Source organism: Heliangelus exortis, chromosome 18 (assembly GCF_036169615.1).
Source record: "Heliangelus exortis chromosome 18, bHelExo1.hap1, whole genome shotgun sequence".
In the NCBI taxonomy this organism is placed as follows: Eukaryota; Metazoa; Chordata; class Aves; order Apodiformes; family Trochilidae; genus Heliangelus; species Heliangelus exortis.
This window is the reverse complement of record NC_092439.1, coordinates 8,770,656-8,785,388: the sequence shown is the minus strand read 5'-3', so window position 1 is coordinate 8,785,388 and position 14,733 is coordinate 8,770,656. Positions and strand designations below refer to the sequence as shown.

General features: G+C 37.5%; 1 protein-coding gene across 4 annotated transcripts; it reads right to left on the bottom strand.

Moving 5' to 3' along the window:
- Window positions 1–3,581: 3,581 nt before the first annotated feature.
- Window positions 3,582–14,725, bottom strand: RNF141 (ring finger protein 141). 4 transcript variants are annotated; one of them, XM_071762623.1, is made up of 6 exons: window positions 14,597–14,725; window positions 12,648–12,850; window positions 11,216–11,324; window positions 10,217–10,398; window positions 7,444–7,551; window positions 3,582–6,455 (listed from the first exon to the last, which is right to left on the bottom strand). In XM_071762623.1, the coding sequence occupies exons 2-6, from the start codon at window positions 12,830–12,832 to the stop codon at window positions 6,305–6,307; spliced, it is 735 nt and encodes a 244-aa protein (XP_071618724.1). In that variant the 5' UTR covers window positions 12,833–12,850; window positions 14,597–14,725; the 3' UTR covers window positions 3,582–6,304. The 4 variants fall into 4 exon arrangements, with proteins under 4 accessions (XP_071618724.1, XP_071618726.1, XP_071618727.1 ...); XM_071762625.1 differs by having other exon boundaries at window positions 12,648–12,847; window positions 14,597–14,719; XM_071762626.1 differs by having other exon boundaries at window positions 14,592–14,692.
- Between the last annotated feature and the right edge of the window lie 8 nt (window positions 14,726–14,733).

Genomic DNA, 14,733 nt, shown 5'->3' with positions numbered 1-14,733 from the left:
AATGATATTTATCTTTTGCCTCTTGTGGAAGCATTAAACATTACACTAATAAATAAATTATAAAAAAAATATGGTTAGGGTTTCTCTGTGTGTATACTTCAGAACTAAAACCCTATGCACTTAAGCTGTTAGCAGTACAGAAAACTGAGGGACTACCGCAGCATGGAAACTGAAACCAGTAGAACCAGAGGAGGTAATAACCAATACGTATGAGAAGGGACTAAAAGCTTAAGCTTAACTGACTTAAAGGAACACTATGTTAATGGAAACATGCTGTTCTGGTTTGTGCCAATGGCAACTGGCATTAAGTCCTGAAGCGAAGCTGCACCCACTCTCTTCGTGCCCTGGTTCCCTGCTCATCTGAACTGGACATCACAGTAGGGCATGAAGCACCTTTTTCTTAGCCTGGAGCCTTATCTTAACAGTAAACAGAGTCTCAAACACCTGAACCCGGGAGCAGGAAAGCAGTTCTGACACAATTGAAATACTTTAAGCAGTACACAGAACAACTTTATATGACAAAAAAGAACACAACCAAGAAGCCAACAAGTTACAAACTGAACTTACTATCAACACAGACATTCGTCTGATTGCCAACTACACAAGTTTAAGTGCTGAAGCATATGCTGTTTCTTAGGTGCACACAGCAAACTTGGAAAACAAGCACCACCAGCACCAAATTTTGTTTCAGTTCCACTGTTCAAGTGTTCCTGGATTGCTCAGTGTTGCCGCTGAACTCTCTGATAAACTCCCAATAGCCTAAAACTGGTAACAGAGCCTTGTTCCTCAGCGGTCACATCTGACCAGCATTGCTGCCAACAGCAGAAAGCTTATAGGCATTTCCCTTTTCATGGCCTCATGAAACTCTTAATTGGCACTGAGAACAGAGCTGTGGCTGTTGGAGGTCCTCGTTTTGATAATCTGGAAGGAGATGAAGCTTACACTGAAGTCAGTAAGACAATGAAGAGAGGAAAGATCTGCCCATACAAGCTATGCTGACCAAAGCCTTAGCATCTCCCTGAGCTGCCAGGACTACAGTGGTGTGGGTCTGTGGTCACCCAAGAGGAAGATGGTTTGATGAAGGGAAGGAAGAGAACTGAGAAGCTTAACATTCATACTCTCTTTTTCGGGTGGGTATCCTTCATCCGTCAAGATGAGTTTTGCAGAAAAAAGTTCAGCACAAATTGCTATATTCACTAGAAAATATAAAGCCTTAATAATAAAGCAATAAGGACTTTTTGATATAGATTAAAATGTGTATCTCTGTACACAAAGCAGCACTCATGAAGCAGAAAAGCATAGACTCATCTGGAACTGAAGAATGTGTATTTCTCCCTTATACCTCTCAAAGCCCTAAATATCAAAGTTAAACAGCATAAAGAAGACTACATATAATAGTAAGGCACCAACAGTGCTAATTCTTTAATCATTAACTGTGACTAACAGATACTGTCTCACATAAAGAGTCTATTTTGCATGGTCTAACAGTTTTTTGGAAACACATTATCATGGAAGCATAGACTGTTGCATCAAAACCCTACCTTATTACATATGCAATCGAAGTGCAGGTTTCTGAATAAGCCTAATTCACAAAAACACCTTGTCTTTTTAAATAGCATGTTGAACCACAGAAGAGTGCTTGTTTAGTTACCTGCTGATAACATTCCTTGTTCCACCAGACTTAGACTGAGCAAAGTTTCAAAGTTTCATCCAAGTTCATAAAACTGACCTTTTTCTTTTTTCTAAAACTCAGGCTTACAGAACCCATGTCCAGTGTTTAATATTTCCAACTAAACAGTTAGGTTAGTGAGGTAAATAATAGGTAAGAAATAATTTGCCAATAACATATTGACAACTCAGATACAAAAGTATAATGTGCTGTTAGATCCCTCACAGACACAGCATTCATTGGAACATCACTATTTGGAGATCTTACACTGCAGTTACTGCAGGAGAAGACTGTCCCATTCAGGTTAATTTCAGCTACATGCAGCAACAGGGAAAGAACGTTCAGTCTTTAGAGTACATTGCCATATGATAAATTCTAGGCCTTAGAATCAAACATCTGAAAAAATGACAATTAAAAAAAAAATCCATTTTGAAATTACTCATTTTGAATACCCCCCACTCGAAAGAGGAGAATTCAATTCACCTGCGTAGAACAGGTGAGGATAAAACCTTATGATAAATTACCTTCTAGACCAGTTTGATGGAAAACAAACTAATTCATTACTGTAATATAAGTCACAAGTACTTCCATTACAGAGCATGGGTACTCAGTGGATACAAAATTGAAAAATACACACAAGCAATTTTGAGAATTAAGGCCAGAGAGGTTAACATACAGCTCCCAGTTATACAAAGCATTTTTAATGTTCCCTGTGGAGGCTCCTGTTCCTGGATTCAGCAGGAAACACAGCACCAAGACCCTTAGCTCTAAGATTTTCCTTCTAAAAATGCTGCATTTGGCACACATAGCAACACAGAGCTGGAATTCAACAGTCCAGGTCAAACCTCTAGCACAGAGATCTTGCTGCTTACCTCTTGTTTCCAGAATTAGAATGAGCATGGATCAGAAAACCTTTACAATTATAAACAGAATTGTAGCAGATGAAACCTTTCTTGGGGCACAGCACTCCCAAGTCAAGCAGCTGTTCTCGCCAAGGTGCACAAACAGTGCTCTGATCTTGTCACCTTTAGACTTCGTTAACCTTGTTCAGTGCTTCTGCTCCAGACTCACCTAACCTCCTCCTCTGGCTGCTCCAGGGTGAGCTGGGCATGTACTCTGAAGCTCACTTTTTATTGGTTGCCCAATCCTGCTCATGCCCAGCTGGGGTCAGCCCTAATTGGGCACAGGTGGACTTGGCACAAGCTCACGCCTCCCATCTCGTAATTAGCCACACCTGATTGCCTCATTTCACTACACAGAATTCTTTTTAAAGGAAAGATACACAACTTAAATGTGCCATTTTCCTCTAGAAAAAAACGAAACGTGCATTGCATTTATATAGTGTCTGAACTTGAACCTAATAAATATAAACATTTTTTAATTCCTCAAGTACACCTACCTCCTGGTATGGATGTCAATTGGTAAATTTTGCTATTTTAATTTCCTGATCTGTTAATGAATTCCTCTCCCATTTCTCACTTGGCTTTGAAAGATCCAAACAGATAACCCAAGTAACTAGAAAGAAGAAACAGTGACATTATTATATACTAGTGACATTATTACATACTCCTAGTATTACTAAAAATCAGAAAAAAATCTGAGAATACTCCAAATCTTAGCATTCTTAAGCTTTAATATTCTATTGGAAACATAATGGAATCACTTGGGGGGAAAAAAAGAAATCATACTTCTTTGAATTAAAAAAAAAATAAAAACCTTCCCTAAAGAAACCTGCTTCTCAGTGCTGTCCTTTTAAGCAGAAGTCTTTATTTTTTCCCATCGCTGTAGAATATTAATTATTTTTTGACAAAAGAAAACCAGAAGAATCAGTGTCTTTTTGCAGAGCTGCATTTAAGCTACCTACTAATATCAAATTGCAACATTTAAGAGACATTTGACTCATAATGGCATATTTTTAATCACACCACCTGCACAATGAAATTTTATTTAGATTAAAATTCAGTTTTCATACTTCTATGGTATTAAAGCCAAGACATTCCTTAAGCTTAAAAGAACTTAAGATGTTTTTTCCAAAGTAACTTTATTGCACAATTCATACACAAATTTTAATATACTGGAATGTCCTTAGCTATTAATACAATATGCTTAAATTACAATTTCACATTAAACTTGTAGGAAATCTTAACACAAGAAAGTTTAGTTTCTTCTAATGCCCTCCACCAATAGCTATTCGTAGTAATTCACATTTTCAAGGCCTAACTTCTGGAACCCACTGCCATGTACCTGCCAGTCTGATTCCTTTTTCCAAAACGGTTTGCTAAATGTAGCACTTCAGGCTAGGTATCAGTACTAAATTACTAGTTTTTCAGTGTTAGTTTACCTATTATCCCATATAACATACAGTACATATATTTTACAAGGCACACATTACAGTACCTACATCACAGCAGTGTGAATTACAGCAACTTAATTAAAAAAAAAGCTGTACAGAATACAAAGTTTACTTTTTCACTAGTTAAGTAACTCTTGCATTTATATTGCAACTGCAAGTGTGATTATGCTGCAATTAACAACCTGTTTGCATCATTATAAAATTACATCTGAAGAAGTTCATGTAAGTTCTCAGCAGAAAGTCAACCTACAAAATCTCATTTCAGAAGTATGATGCTTGAAATACTTGAAAAACAAAGTAGTTTCAAGCTTTAATTTAGATGTTCTTCTCGTTCCAGTGATACAAAAAGTTTAAAAAATTCATAGTTTATTTTAGATTTCTGAACATTGGCTAATGTAAGTTCAAAAATCAAAAAGAAACCAAACTGGTGTGTGATTAGGAGTATTTGCAAATATTTTAGTGGAAAATCCCTGACCTTTAGCAATCTTCAGCCCAAATAATAACTGCAGTTATGCAACAAATAGTCCACGCATATTCTGAAGAGTATCTCATTGATATAAAAGGATTAACAAAGGGAGGGAAAAAAAATCAATTCTAAGCTATATACATTAATAAGTGGATTTTTCGATAGTTAATTACAGATTTACACACAAAGTCATCCTGGCTCTTGAAAAGAACACAAGAAAAGTAGTTGCTTATTTGTCTTAATATCTATGGTAAATTTGACAACTGTGCTATAAGCCAAGCTCAAATGGCTGCCATATGCTATGCATGTTCCTGAACAAATAGAAGTATAATAGAGAGATTCCCAAGATCTAGTCCCCTATGTAACTAAATTATTTTGCAGCCAATCAAGAAAAATAACCCAAATGTACCTATCTACCTGTGTACATGCCTTTTACTTCAGAACCTGTCTGTGATAAAAGGCCTTAGCCTTACGGCATCGTTGAATTTTAACAAATACAGTAATTAAAAATGCAGTCTTAAAGTAAGCAAGATTTATGCTGATATTCTCTCAAATGCTACACTTGATTATTTCTCAATAGCCTCAAGTTAAAAGAGTATTTTAAATATATATTGGAAATTAATTATCTACAATAGCAGTTAATTTTTCTAGCAATATTTATGCAAAAGAGGCTTAAGATGGGTTTCCTGAACACTAACATTTTATACTGTCTGTACACAGCTCTTTAAGGATTTTACTGTGCTAGACACAGAAATACACTGTTGCCCTTCAGTTGTGATATCCCTTTTTCCCAAATTGTCACATGCGCATCTCACTGCAAACAACATTATTATTCAAGTGGAAGTCCCTCTCTGCTACATAAAAGTATATTGCACTTGTAGATAATAAAGCACAGCACCTTTCCTTAGGATCATCACCGTATAACTCTTAGTATCCTTTATAACTCTGATTTCATCACTTCAAAACCTCAAGAGAAGCAGGTAAAACCACACCATCAGACTAAAGTACATCTTAACCTCCAAATACTGTCATTCTCTTCAGATATGCCTAATGTTTAAAAATAATTTTGGCTGTTCTTGATTAAAAAACTAAGAAAATTATTTACTTCTTCACAGGATTGTATATGAAACTGTTTAATGTTTCCAAGCTAATAAGACTATGCTAAATATTGTATTTAAAAAAAATATTCTAAGAGAAAATCTTGTTAGAAGTATAAAGAGAAGTGCACGAGTACATTTACAGTGCTGCCTACACTCTCCAAATCAGATTTAGAAGACTACTAACACTCAGATCAGATGTGTCTATAAACACTAAAAACAGCAATAACTGGCTACTGAAGAACAGGCAGTGGGACATCTTCAAGTTTCAGTAGTAAAATTTCAAATTAATAATCACTAGTGCTAACTCACCTTTATTCATATTTGTCATGAAACTAAAAGGGAGTGCTTTTAAGGATAAGAACTGTGAGGTCAAGCCATCTGACATAGTTCACCCTCTGTAGCAGTACACTGTGATGTTCAAACAGCAGTTAGCAGTTGTGGTTGTGCTGTTATAAACCGCTTCACCTAGTAGTCAAACTGTTAATTAATATGAAAAGTTGTTAAATTTTGTTAAGGAGTCTACTGAAAGTACAGATTACTAATTAAGACTGCACATACACTGGTTCGTATACCCTGTGTTTTAAAAGAGCAGCATAGAGGCACAGCAGCTACAAGGAGAAGACAGACTTGGAAGAACCGCAAGGAGAGGTAAAATCAGATGTTTATGAAAACAAAAGCTTCGAGTGCTTCTGCTACTATCAGCTTGCTGGCCAGTGTCAGGGTCTGTGAGGCTGGCCTGCCTCATCTACCATGTTAAGTATATAGGTAGCCACATCATCTTCCGTAGGTGCATCTGAGACAACCCAAGAGTCACTTGCTCCTGTCACTTGCCGACGGCAGACTGGACAGCTTCTGTGACGATCACTCCTGTTAGGAAGTCAGAGAAATGAGTATTTTTCATTGATGGTCTTTTCTGGGCCAAAAAAAAGCCAAAAGAGTCCCCAAACAAACAAAAACAAACACCCCAAATAACCCAGTGAGAACCTCAAGAATAACCAGGTTAACAGGATTAGACCATCTATATGTTTTTTCATTTGTTTAAAAGCTGTTTCTTTTTGAGGAAGACTGGCAAACAGTTCTGAATGTAGCTCCATTTTTTGAGTCTAAATTAATTCTCCCGATCTTCAGATACTCATCTGAGGTACTTCAGAAACCAGTCCCCATAAGCTTCCTATCTGAAGACAAAAAGAAACCCCTTTCCTGGGTCACTCAGAGCTCTAAAGTCTCGAATGGGTCCCCCAGGGTCACATCTCCTTCCAATGACTAATTCAGGGGTCCCAAACAACTATGCTTCTGAGCAGGGAGCCACTGTTCTATGCCTAGGTAAGAAGAAACGAACCTTAAAAACTGAATACCAATAAAAAGACTGGTGTAACTGGAATTTTGTTAGGATTCAAGCTGATTCATTAGCCAAAATCCCTGACAGTTATTTCCAAAAAAAAGTGGTAAGACATTCCAACTTGCCTTCATATTTTTAGTCTAACAAACTATTGATTTTTCCTTTAAAACCTTTCAATAACAAGCATAGCAATGCATAACAAGCCAGCATCAGTATATACCATCTCCTCTAGTTTTTGAGCAAGAATACAGTAATTCAATTTCATAAGAATAAAGATAACAAATTACAAAACAAATGCTGAATAGCACCTTCACATCTATTTTTCCAAAACGAAATTCTTCCTTTCTTCTTCTACAGTCTGATTTTGCTCAATCTTGTTATGTATCATATATACATTAGCTTGTAAATATCTCCAGACATTAAATTATATGGGAACTAAGGAATCTGTCAGACCAAACTGAAACATATCGGATAACCAGTATATACTATAAAACAATATTCTTTAATATGTATTACCATTTATCAATGCATTTCTGGCAGAAACTGTGAGCACATGGCAAGATTAAATCAGCACGCCCATCCATGCAGATGCAACATTCCTCTTCATCTGTCAACTGTTTAACCCTGCAGAAGAGAAAACTTGTCTAAGATAACTAATTAGTTTTATAATTAATAGAATCATATTTATGCCCAGTAGCTACACTAGTAACTATATTTTTCATAACCATTAGTAATGGACAGAAAGTAACTTCTGTGCTTATCTGCAAGGAACATGTAATTTTTAAAAAGTAATAGTTACATCACTCCAGCCTATGTCAGCATACATAGCCTCAACTAAATCAAGTTAGAATATGCATTTATTTTCTGTGTCATGGTGCTTCTGGTGTTGCAAAGGGTTACACAAATCCTTTTCTATATCAACAAGGAAGTGTAAGAAGTTGTAACTGTTACATACTACAGGGGGCGAAAAACAGAAAACCAGAAACACTGTTTACATGAAAGGCAGGAGAAGAATCTGCCTTTCTTCCACAGAGTGTCAGGCTGAACTACTTGATAATGAACTTGGGCCAAATTTCTGTGTACTGTCTTAAACATCCTAGATCAAAACACACATCAAGAGGATCACTACTAGAATGTATGAAATTCTGAAATTTTTAGATTTAAAAAATATCCTGATTTGGAAATCTCTCCTGTGACTTGGGACGCTCTTGAAAGACCATTTCAGGAGAGACAATCCACCCTCGTGACCATTGACCAGGCTGCTTTTGCTTAGCTATCTTGGGAGCTTGTCAAATACAAAGTAATTTTTAACTGGAGAGATTAGCCAGCTAACATACAGCAATTAACATGCTTTTGTTCAGCACATTCTTGGGGTTTCCTTTTTAATGTGCTTTTTGAGGAGCTACTTTAGAATGCTAGATTTTTTTTTTCTTTTTAGAATTACAGACAGTGATTTGCATACAGTGAGGAGAATAGTTACCAAAACCTATCTTTGAATTAGCTCACTATGTTCTTTGAAGTTTTTCCCTTTAATTTCCCTCCCCCATGCAACACTGAGTACTAACCTAGTAAATAATCTTGATTTTTGAGATTTGCTGATCTATATACAAGCAGTTATACTTAAAATGGATGCCGTAGTTTTTAAAGTTTCTGGAACTTAAGATTTATCCATAGGACTAAGTTTCTGAAGCAATGGTAAAATACATGGGTGACAAACTAAGGAAATGCTTGTCTCTTCACTATCAGAAAACATTTATGGCTATTTTGGAATGTTCCAAATAGGAAGAGGATGTTCTAGAGGAATGGGCATTATTCCAGTGGAAGAAGTTAAGATAAGAAGAATAATGAAACAGATGATATTTGCTATTTTTGTACAATGATGCCTAGCTGGTCTAAAGTTCAGTAGAATTTAGGCAAAAGGGAGGATTTAACAGGAGAAACAGAAGATTTCCTTGGTGTAAAATACTTGAAGGTGCTTCAAGCTGTATTTTCCAGCATATTACCAGAGTATCAGAAAAGTATTTTTTTTTTTTTTTTGTTATTTGTCACTGTACGATCTCAAGCCATGAAGAATACAAACACAAAGGATGTCTGTCTACCCCATCTCAAAGTCTGAAAATTGAAATCTTACCCAGGACACCTTATATTGGCACATCAGCTTTAGCAATATATGCAATTGTTTGCATAAGCATATGGGGATTTTTTTGTTTATTTTGAAGTAAATGGCCATTTCCAGATACACGTGCGTTTTAGTGTAGTCATATGTATTTCTGAGAAAAAGCAGGAAAATATGCTTTCCCAAACATGTCCACAATTTGTTACCTGGTTCTATCATTTTAATAACTCAGAACAGACAATAATTTAAGATTATTGCCAAAAAGGGAAGCAGGAAATTACATGAAAAGAACAATCTGCAGTCCGCTGACTTAGAAAAAACAGTGGGCTCTATCTGACAATACAGCTGACCCTTTTCTCATCCTAATAGCTGGATTGTGACAGCTAACAAGCTCAGCAGATTGTTTTGTCAAAATACCCAGCTACCAGCTCTTCACTGGCTAGCAAGAACTATGCCATTTACTACTTTTTCTTGTAACACCTACCTCTACCTTACTTAAAATTGACTTAGAACTCTAAAATAATTCAGAAAGTTAAAAGTAAGGAATTACTGGCATCAACATTTTCACAGTGAAAGGGTGACAAGATCCTTGCTATTATGGTCAGTTTGAATTGAAGTTTTTGCAGGTGTTGACCTCAGACTTTTGCTTTTCCTCTAGCTAACAAAGCAGGATGTCAACATGTGAGAGACAGTCCACATTTTTCCAGTCTTACCAGTTAAATTATTACTGTAATTGATGACTTTCTAGTGGCAACAGATGGGAACCTTCACATGCCAAAATATAAAAGAGGAAGAGAAAGTTCAAGTGGAACAATAATAAAATCTGTTTAAACAAACACTGTCAAACCCCCTAGATTTGTAGCTGCAGCTGATTCCATTTCCTCCTATTTCCTTATTCAGGAGATTCAACATGTACTGTGTTTATATTAGAATTACTAATTAAGCAACTGTTCTGAAACTAAGGCATAGTAGCACCAACAGAATTTCACCCAAGTACCCTACAGCTCTCTTGGTCCAAATGAACGTGTGCTCTTCATGTCTGTGATGATTCAAAGTCTGCATCTGCCAAGACCATACTGATTTGATTAAAAAGTCTATAGTTCAAGTTCTACACACAAGTTCCAGAATATTTATGTTGTAACTATGGTCAGAAGCTAGAGTATATCAAAATACCTTCCCATCCATAAGCTGGCCTGACAAGATGACACAGACATCAAACTCTCAGCAGATTCTTCAGAAGTACCACTCTGTGCAAGAACTCCTGCTGCTTGACTGGTGATATCTTTATAAAGTTGAATGAACTGATATAAGTTCAAGATTCTGGAAGCCTCGACGATGCCACTTGTTTTATTTATCTTAAGATACAAGAATTGATAACAATTACACAACAGATTTTTCTTGACATTGCTCAAAATTCTTCTGATGCACAAGTCCCAGTAGTAGCCACCTTCTCAAGCATCAATCACTATGTTGGCTACTTGTAGTCTCCTTCAATAAGAGTTAAGACCTGCAAACGCAGCTGTTTCAGCCCAAGGGATACCACAGAGAGGACATGATTTTTAGGGCAAGACAATCACTATCATTACTCAAATGGTTTAAGTTGTGAGTAGGATCCTACTGCCTAAATAAATAGACAAAACTTAGAACAAATAACAGAATAATCAGTAATTTCATGTCTGAATTTAAAATACCCTACAACAATGGCTGCCTTAATGAAAACTAAGTACAAACAGAAAATTACAAACTGCTGAGTTTCAAACAAAGTTTGAGAGTTGCCTACAGAGAAACCAAGCATCTTAAGACTGATGAGCAGATTCAGGGCAATTTAAGAGTATTTACTGATACTATACAGAGAGGAAAAATCTGCTCACTAAAAAGAGCAAGCTTAGTAAGCTTTGTCTTGTTCTTCAGACTAAGTTATACTCTTTCAGATTGGTTTTCTAAGAAATAAGAATATGCAGTTACACTAATCCGACTAATAATGCTTAGAATTACTGCCTAACTTCAATACTATCAAACTATACAGTTTCCAGTTTGCTGTACTATTCAATTACCATGACTTGACCTCACAAACCATCTGAATTCATGACTATTGGGCAGTATGCACTCCATTGGAACACATAACTCCTTTAAACTTAGTTACAAAAAAGTTTTTGTTTTCAAGAATCTTACTTTAGTACATATTATCCGAACAACCATCTTCCAGAAAGCAGAAGAATCTGAACCAGGCTGCACTTCAAATAACAAATGTTTGTCTTGTCCAGAAGCCAATTTTTCAGTACTGAAATAAAAAGACATAAGTTTTACAACATGCACTAGGTGATACAAAGATCAGCAACCTCAGCCACTACAGTATTATTTATTGTGCTCTTTATCCTTTATTGGTAAAAAAGAGATTTTACCAATGCTGACCAGGAACATGAAATTACAGCATCTCATAATTATAAAATACACAGTCCATTTAATTTTAAATTGCAGAGTAAATTTCAGAAAATGATGTGCAAGTCTTTTGATCAAGCATCAACAAACAAGTGTCATTTGTTGACAATTTAACTTATATTACTTCCACTGTTTAGTATATTAATCATACAGTCTTTTGGTCAATCTAAAAAGGTTATTTCCTTACCATGTATGTGAAAAAAACCCATGCAAATACCAACATAAACAGATGAAGTGTACTTTTGTTAGTATATATTAATACTGAAGCAAAGAGGTGACAGCTTCAGATGACATGGCGATTTTGGGAGTTTCTGTATTTTAGATTCAAAGGTCTATTTCATAAGAAATAGAACAAGCTAGGTCACAATCAAGCTTAAGTGAACCCTGTAAAGAAATAAAGAAACCCCACCACCTTGATATTTTGGAGTTAGTTATATTGAGCTATATTAAATTCTCAGGCAAAGAATAAAGTAATGCTCTTCAAAATCTATGTATGACACTGTATAATACAATTTCTAAAGAGAATACAAGCTCACTTTATAGTTAAACATTCAACACTGTCAAAAGCCACCCACTACAAAGCCGACTTCATATAATTTTATACCATCAATATTGGGTACAAATGAAAATTCTTTTTGTTAATTTCTTTTTAATGCTAATGTATTAGTCATACAAAGAGACAGCTATGAATAATCTTATTTATGCAGCCTTTTGGTGGGGACTATCTTGGTCACTGGTTTCAGTTGCCTCATGTTTAATGAGGAACAGCACTGCATATCCACAGAGGTTTGAGAGATGGTCACAAACAGTTCTGTTTTGGGTACTACCTTCCTAGTGTAGCTGTACTTTATGAGGCTCATATTGCTAATTCCTACCAAAAGTGATGGGTAGAGAGGAAGCAGCATTGCATCTTTGGATGCAATCTCCCTCTTGCTAGCTTCTAAGATGGAACATTTGCTGGAAGAAAAGTATTGGAGAAAAGTGAATTTAAGGAGGATATATGGCTGTGGTTTTAAAGTATAATTACAACCATCATAGAAACCTTAAGAACTGAAGGAAACATTTCAAAATAAGATGGCCAATTCTGGCTTAGCCAGCATAGAATATATTGCATACAAGGTCTCCATAAAACATGAAAAAAAGAAGAAAACAAAGTAAGGCTTACACATCATTAAGTTCAGCTACTCTTCCCAGAAACTCTTCATATGTTAGGAAACCACTTTCTTGAATCAAGGAAGCATGCTTTGCTACTTTTTCTGGCAACTTGTTAATTACAGTTTGTGTGTGGTTTGAAATTTGTTGACCCATGGTGAAGTTCTTCACCTCAGTTCCGTAGAAAGAAGTTCTCATTCACTTGTAGAGTCTCTGCTAAAAATATTTGAGAGTTACATTTGTATGTTTTATGAATGGCTACTCCCTTATTCTTAGTGTAAGAGTTTAGGTACCTAATAACCAGTCTAATTATTCTACAGTAACTTAACTTGAATAGTCAAATCAGAAACAAAGCAGAACACTTTGAACAGACTGGAATGTGGCCTTAAGAACTTATGAAAAATGTATATTACTAGTATACACTAGGTATATTAATTAGAGATAATTTTTCACACAGATTTTTCAGCAGCTCCAGCATACACATATAAATACATCCAATGGAACAGAAAGGAGAATCTTAAGATGACAATGGAAATTTATGACAATGTTTGTTTCTCCTAAATATTTGTACATGTGAAAGTCAGAATGTTTGCAAATAAGCATACTAATATATGCCTATTTGCAGACACTACATTAGCAATCAACTTTCTTTTATCAGATTGATATTGGCAGATCAAAAGAGCTCTCACAGCATTCTTAAACTTGTCAGCCAAGTAATCCACATGAGTATAGACCAATTCAGGAATCTCCCTATCTGCAAAAAACACTCCTCTTTCGGATGTATTAGAGAACTCACTTGGTCAAGCCTGTCCAATTTTTTTCACCTTTCCTTTACACTTGTATATTTTTTTTCCCAAAAGTCTGCATAACAATCTACCCTACACCTTCTGATTCAGAGTCTTTATCCAATTCCTTCCCTTGATCCACCTCATTTGACAGTCCCCAAAATTTCTGCTTTTTTGTCCTGAAGTAGCAGAGCCATGCAAATAAATTCTGTCTGTAGAGTTTACCACTTGTAATGCAAGCTTGTATTTTCACACTCTTTTAAGACTGCTATAGATAGAGGTCTGCAATGGTAAGCTAACTGCCAAACATCAACAATAAGTTACATACGGAATAATGTCATGATAGGTGCATTATAAACACCTTACAAGAGGCATCACAGAAAAACTTCACAGCCTGCATGCACATATTGCTGCATTTGGGCATAAAATTGCACAGAAACACGGGCTACAGCTGTCCATATCTTACCACTGTGCGAGTTAAACAAGGCACACATAAAGTGAGCTCGTATCGGAGCATCCTACAAAGTACTGTGGTATTTCACACAAGGAAACAAACTTCCAAACTAATGTTTGAATTTTGACCAATTTCTGTGCTCAGACAGATGTGACTCCACTGAAGTAAATTTCCTCCTTCCAAGTTACCCTCCAATCATCTCCCTCAGCACTCCAATACAGCTTATCCTTATCTTTGTACATTTCCTCAATGTTTCCTGCCGTATACTCTTCAGTATCACGACACACAGAATCACACACAGGTAACGTGGGGGCACCATGAGCCTTCTCCCTTTCAAGCCCCTCCGACACCGGCTGACGGGAAGCGCCGCACTGCCCTCAGCTCCCAGCGACCAGGTCTTCACCTCGCTTGACCGTTTAACCGTCCCCAACGGTCGGGCCCGAGACAGGCCGCGCGCACAGCCCGCCTGCGTCACACTCGAACCGCCCCGCTCCCTCCGCCCTTTTCGCCCACGGGTAACCGCCACTCGACCCTTCCCGCCCTGGCGGACGCAGCAGCCAGGCTCGCCTCAGCAGGGCGGCCGGGCTTTGCTCAGGGCGTCCGCACCCAACGGCTTCCCCCGGGACGGGCCCGGGCCTGCGCTCCCCAGAGAGCGCCCAGACCGCGGGCCGCGCGCCAGCCCGCAAGGATCCGCGAACGGGAGAGCCCCGGCAGCCACCTCACCCCGGCGCCCCGGCATCCTGCTTGCTGCACCCGCCACCGCCCTACGGGGACCGGAGCGGGGCCGCTCCCCCGCGCGCCCCGGCTCTCGGCGAGCAGCGCAGGCGTAGTGGCGGCGGCGCGCGGCGCCGGTTGGTGAC